The sequence below is a fragment of the Caloenas nicobarica genome, chromosome 9 (assembly GCF_036013445.1).
Source record: "Caloenas nicobarica isolate bCalNic1 chromosome 9, bCalNic1.hap1, whole genome shotgun sequence".
Lineage (NCBI taxonomy): Eukaryota > Metazoa > Chordata > Aves > Columbiformes > Columbidae > Caloenas > Caloenas nicobarica.
This window is the reverse complement of record NC_088253.1, coordinates 4,818,849-4,825,000: the sequence shown is the minus strand read 5'-3', so window position 1 is coordinate 4,825,000 and position 6,152 is coordinate 4,818,849. Positions and strand designations below refer to the sequence as shown.

Sequence of the window (6,152 nt, the reverse complement as noted above, 5' to 3'; positions counted from 1 at the left end):
GTGAGAGTGTAATGAGTCCTTCAAATGGCTGATTTGCACTCGGTGGACAAGTAGACAATAAGCGGTATGAATTATTGGAAATCAATACTTTGCTATGGAATTTCATTATGCTCCAATGCCTTCGGTTCATAGTATTTTATATTTTGATGGATTATCTGAAGCAAATGATCATCTAAGACACAGCGACCGATAAAACTCCCTTGTACAGTTTTAAATGTTGCTTTTGACTTATTTTTGTGAAGTAGAAGCATTGATCTATTTTCATGTACGATCTTAGTCTATTTTACAATGTTAGATAAAACCAGTACTTTTAAATAAAATGTCCTGCAGATTTTTTTTTTTCCTGTTACTGTTTGGTTCCTAATCCATCATCTTTTGATGTTTTAGGAGACACAGAAAAGGGTCAAGCAAATCGAACCACTAAGAACAAGGACGCCCATGTCTGTGGCAGGTGCTGTGCTGAGTTCTTTGAATTATCAGATCTCCTGCAACACAAGAAGAATTGTACTAAAAATCAATTAGTTTTAATTGTGAATGAAAATCCAGCTTCTCCTCCTGAAACCTTCCCTCCTAGTTCCCCTTCTGATAATCCTGATGAACAGATGAATGACACAGTTAATAACACAGATCAAGTAGACTGCAGTGACCTTTCAGAGCATAACAAACTTGACAGGGAAGGATCCATGGATGTGGAGGCTTCCAGCATTCACAATAGCAGTAGCAGTTCCAAGAGCGTCAACAATAGTGTTACAAGCAGTAGCAGCTCCACAATGGGTACCTCAGCTGTAACAACCTCTCTACCTCACATAGGGGATCTGACGACATTAGGCAACTTTTCCGTGATCAACAGCAACGTAATAATCGAAAACCTTCAGAGCACGAAAGTGGCGGTGGCGCAGTTCTCGCAGGAGGCGAGATGTAACGGCGCGTCGAGCAGCAAACTGGCTGTGCCGGCCCTGATGGAGCAGCTCTTGGCGCTACAGCAGCAGCAGATCCACCAGTTGCAACTGATTGAACAAATTCGGCACCAAATATTATTGTTGGCTTCCCAAAATGCAGACATGCCAACGTCTTCGAGCCCTTCTCAAGGTGCTTTGCGAACATCTGCCAACCCCTTGTCCACGTTAAGTTCCCATTTATCCCAGCAGCTGGCTGCAGCAGCTGGATTAGCACAAAGCCTCGCTAGTCAATCTGCCAGCATCAGTGGTGTGAAACAGCTCCCCCCTATACAGCTACCTCAGAGCAACCCTGGCAACACTCTAATTCCATCCAGTAGTGGCTCTTCTCCAAATATTAACATATTGGCAGCAGCAGTTACAACGCCGTCCTCAGAAAAAGTGGCTTCAAGTATTGGTGGCTCACAGCTCAGCAACCCACCAGTATCAGCATCATCTTCACCAGCTTTTGCAATAAGCAGTTTATTAAGTCCTGCATCTAATCCACTTCTACCTCAGCCCACCCCTGGTAACTCTGTGTTCTCCAGTCCCTTGTCCACTCTTGGAACACCTGCAGAGGATTTAAACTCCTTGACTGCCTTGGCACAGCAAAGAAAAAGCAAGCCACCAAATGTAACTGCTTTTGAAGCGAAAAGTAATTCGGATGAGGCGTTCTTTAAGCATAAATGCAGGTTCTGTGCTAAAGTGTTTGGGAGTGACAGTGCCTTGCAGATTCATTTACGCTCTCACACGGGCGAGAGGCCGTTTAAATGCAACATATGTGGAAACAGGTTCTCCACCAAGGGAAACTTAAAGGTCCACTTTCAGCGTCACAAAGAAAAATACCCTCACATTCAAATGAACCCGTACCCGGTGCCAGAGCATTTGGACAATATTCCGACAAGCACAGGGATTCCTTATGGGATGTCTATACCGCCGGAGAAACCTGTCACGAGCTGGCTGGACAGCAAGCCGGTCCTCTCCACCCTGACGACTTCTGTTGGCCTGCCGCTCCCACCAACAATTCCAAGCTTGACCCCGTTCATCAAAACTGAGGAGCCCCCGCCGATTCCCATTAGCCATCCTTCCGCGAGCCCTCCCTGCTCTGTCAAGAGTGACTCGGGAACAGCCGATCCCACGTCAAAACTTTCCAACGGACTTCCCGATGAGGTAGAGGCTGGTGCTTTGCCTACCTCAAACAGCAAAATGGAGGAAAACCCTCAAAACGCAAGCGCCGTCACGAACGCGAGCGGCTCCGTGAGCTCACCGGCACGGGACTCGGGCTCCAGCGCTGTCGCCACTTTTACAAATCCACTGATGCCTCTAATGTCAGAGCAATTTAAGGCAAAGTTTCCGTTTGGAGGACTATTGGATTCAACGCCAGCATCCGAAACGTCGAAATTGCAGCAACTGGTAGAAAACATTGACAAAAAGGCAACCGATCCGAACGAGTGTATCATTTGCCACCGAGTTCTCAGTTGCCAGAGTGCACTGAAAATGCATTATCGCACGCATACCGGTGAGAGGCCATTTAAATGTAAAATCTGTGGTCGCGCTTTCACTACTAAAGGCAACTTAAAGACTCATTACAGTGTCCACCGTGCCATGCCCCCGCTGAGGGTACAGCATTCGTGCCCGATCTGCCAGAAAAAATTCACCAACGCCGTTGTGCTACAGCAGCATATCCGAATGCACATGGGAGGGCAGATCCCCAACACCCCGGTCACAGAGAACTATCCTGAGTCAATGGAATCAGATACGGGATCTTTTGACGATAAGAATTTTGATGATATAGACAACTTCTCAGATGAGAACATGGAAGACTGTCCTGACAGCAGCGTGCCAGATACACCAAAATCTGCGGATGCGTCGCAAGACAGCCTGTCGTCTTCCCCTCTGCCCCTGGAAATGTCGAGTATCGCTGCCTTGGAAAATCAGATGAAGATGATCAACGCAGGACTTGCCGAACAACTTCAGGCAAGCTTGAAGGCGGTCGAAAATGGGTCAGTGGAAGGGGACGTTTTGACTAACGACTCGTCGTCTGTCGGTGGTGATATGGAAAGCCAAAGTGCTGGAAGCCCTGCTGTCTCAGAGTCTACCTCTTCCATGCAGGCCTTGTCCCCATCCAACAGCGCTAACGATTACCACAAGTCACCAGGTATCGAAGAGAAACCAGCCAGAGCTTTACCAAGTGAGTTTGCCAACGGTTTGTCTCCAACCCCTGCTAACAGTGGTGCTTTGGACTTGACATCTAGTAACACTGATAAGATGATTAAAGAAGAGTCTCTGAGTATGCTCTTTCCTTTCAGAGACAGAGGTAAATTTAAAAACACCGCATGCGACATTTGTGGCAAAACATTTGCTTGTCAGAGTGCCTTGGACATTCATTACAGAAGTCATACCAAAGAGAGACCATTTATTTGCACAGTTTGCAATCGTGGCTTTTCCACAAAGGGTAATTTGAAGCAGCATATGTTGACACATCAAATGCGAGATCTACCATCACAGCTTTTTGAGCCCAATTCCGGTATCGGCCCTAATCAGAACTCTTCGGTTATGCCCGCGAATTCGCTGTCATCGCTCATAAAGACTGAGGTGAACGGCTTTGTGCACGGCTCTCCTCAGGACAGCAAAGAAGCGCCCTCCGGTGTCGTCGCCTCGGGCCCGCTGTCCTCCTCTGCCACGTCTCCTGTCCTGCTCCCCGCTCTCCCCAGGAGAACCCCCAAACAGCACTACTGCAACACGTGTGGGAAAACGTTCTCTTCCTCCAGCGCTCTGCAGATCCACGAAAGGACGCACACTGGTGAGAAACCTTTTGCCTGCACTATATGTGGAAGAGCGTTCACAACAAAAGGCAATCTGAAGGTACTTTTTCCCTCTTGCTGTTCTTAGGGTTCGTTTTCTCCTTGCTGGGGGTTTTTCATTTTTTTTTTGACATCTGTTAACGTTGCAAGTAGTGGTACCTGTGGGTATCTGTGGCGTGACAAACGGTGCGTTTAGTCAGCTCTGGTGGACCTTGATGGGCTTTTGTCGAGCGCTCGCGTTGGCAGCCGGTCCGGAGCGTGAGCTGGTTTTGATGCTTAATTAAAATTCATCTGCCAGCAAAGACTGCCTGTGTAGAGGGAGAAATGGAACAGCCAAATGATGGTAAGGAGTGTTAATTAACAGAGAAATGCGTTTCGTAACTCGCACACCTCTTTAAGAAGCGAAAGGCTCTCGGATGTGCTGTTTTTCATAACTATCGTGTAAGATGATGAGTGTTTAAAAAAAACTATTAACAGAATTCTGGAACTAATGGGTATTACTTTAATTGATGATATAACTAACATTTCCTACCGATATGCGTTTGAAAAAGCAAATATACTTAAGTTTGAGAACACTGGTTGAGCACTTTACTGTGTACATTTTTCTGTTGACAGAGTATTTCTCTAGAGGTTGCTGCCAGTAATGCGAGATGAATAATTACTTTCAGGCCATTCTGTCTATACACGAGGCTCTCCAATGAGCAATCAGTAAAGGATACTTTCTGCCTGTCTGCAAAGGACGTTTACAGGGTAAAGAGTGTCAAATACAATACTTACCATTGCAATGGAAGTGGACATAGCAATTCCAGCCCCGAAAGCAGCTATCTGCAGTAGATGGAGTAACGTGAAGTCATTATAAACTAAATACATGTAATAAAACAAAGAGTAACAAGCAATGCATTGTTCGGCAGAAAACCAGGGTATTCTGGGTAATGGTGATGGGCTAATCCAGAAGAAATTTATTTATTATTCCAGATGGGAAATGGAGCCCTCCATCCGCTACCTGTAGTGCCGTTCATTATGTAACGAGACTGGACGCCTGCGGCCTGCTGCCTTCTTTGTGATCAAAATAAGTTTGAAATCCCTGTCAACCCCTCTCTTTTGTTTGTTTGTTTCTCCCTTTCTTTCTTTCCAGGTTCACATGGGCACTCACATGTGGAACAGTACTCCTGCGAGACGAGGCAGGCGACTTTCCGTGGATGGCCCCATGACGTTTCTAGGAGGCAACCCCGTCAAGTTCCCAGAAATGTTTCAGAAGGATTTGGCTGCGCGGTCAGGGAATGGAGACCCCTCCAGCTTCTGGAACCAGTACGCAGCAGCACTCTCCAGTGGCTTGGCCATGAAGACCAACGAGATCTCCGTCATCCAGAACGGCGGCATCCCTCCGGCGCCGGGGGGCCTGGGCAACGGAGGCAGCTCTCCCATCAGCGGCTTGACGGGAAGCCTGGAGAAGCTCCAGAATTCAGAACCCAACGCACCTCTAGCTGGTCTGGAGAAAATGGCAAGCAATGAAAATGGGACAAACTTCCGTTTTACGCGTTTCGTGGAAGACAACAAAGAAATCGTAACAAATTAGAAAAAAAACCCTCCCTAAATAACATTCCTGCAAATAGTGCAACCTAGGGTTGCTTTTTTCAAGCTGCAGGCTACAACATTACAAAGACGTTCTTTTGTACCGTGTTCTACTTCTAGAGTTCTAAGAGAGCTTATTTATTAGTGATATAATCCTGCTTTGCAAACAAATGCAAGCATTAACTTTGGTCTCCTGTATTTTGAACTAAATACTAATCGACTAGAGTGCTGTAAACTTGCTGTAACATTTATGGCAGTTGCAAGTCTGTTCTGCTAGGTGATCTTATTCTGGCATTAACTTATTTTCTATATCCAGTTTAACATGAACTCTGGTATTGATGCGATGCCTCAGTGATGCATTAGGTCTCTAATAAAAGTCTGTATATAAATGTACACTTTGATCCTGCTGGAAATTTTATCAGCAAACACATTGTTTAATTTTTCCAAACAGACTTAAGAAAAGGACTGAAAGAATACAGACTGAACAGTGGGGGTCCTTTACGCAGCTCAGTTTTTGATTTTTATTATAAAATTAAAACTGCTTTAATTTTTGTAGGTTTAACATTTTCCGTTTTGAACTGTTATTTGTATTGTGCTTTTTACTTGAGTCGTCTTAAATGTTAATACATTTCTGTACAGTAATAAGCACGCAGATTATTAGAGAAGATACTGAAGTGTTGTTTTGGTAGTTGAAACTGAGACGTAACATTTTGCCTTGTAGGTATATTCATTCTAGAAAATGTGCTGGACTTTCACAATGCTGCTACGTATGGCATCTTGAACAACTTCCGTGGACGACTGTAGATGCTCCTGTATATACAATAAGACATCACTTTCATTA

At 45.3% G+C, this 6,152-nt stretch overlaps 1 protein-coding gene across 2 annotated transcripts in view; it reads left to right on the top strand.

The window, feature by feature from the left end:
• The window catches only part of SALL1 (spalt like transcription factor 1), a 13,566-nt gene extending 8,251 nt beyond the window's left edge, over positions 1–5,315 (top strand). For both annotated transcript variants that reach the window (XM_065641046.1, XM_065641045.1), the window contains exons 2-3: positions 388–3,800; positions 4,875–5,315. In XM_065641046.1, coding sequence (XP_065497118.1) covers positions 388–3,800; positions 4,875–5,315 — 3,854 coding nt within the window. The remainder of the gene's footprint in view (positions 1–387; positions 3,801–4,874) is intronic.
• Positions 5,316–6,152: the final 837 nt, after the last annotated feature.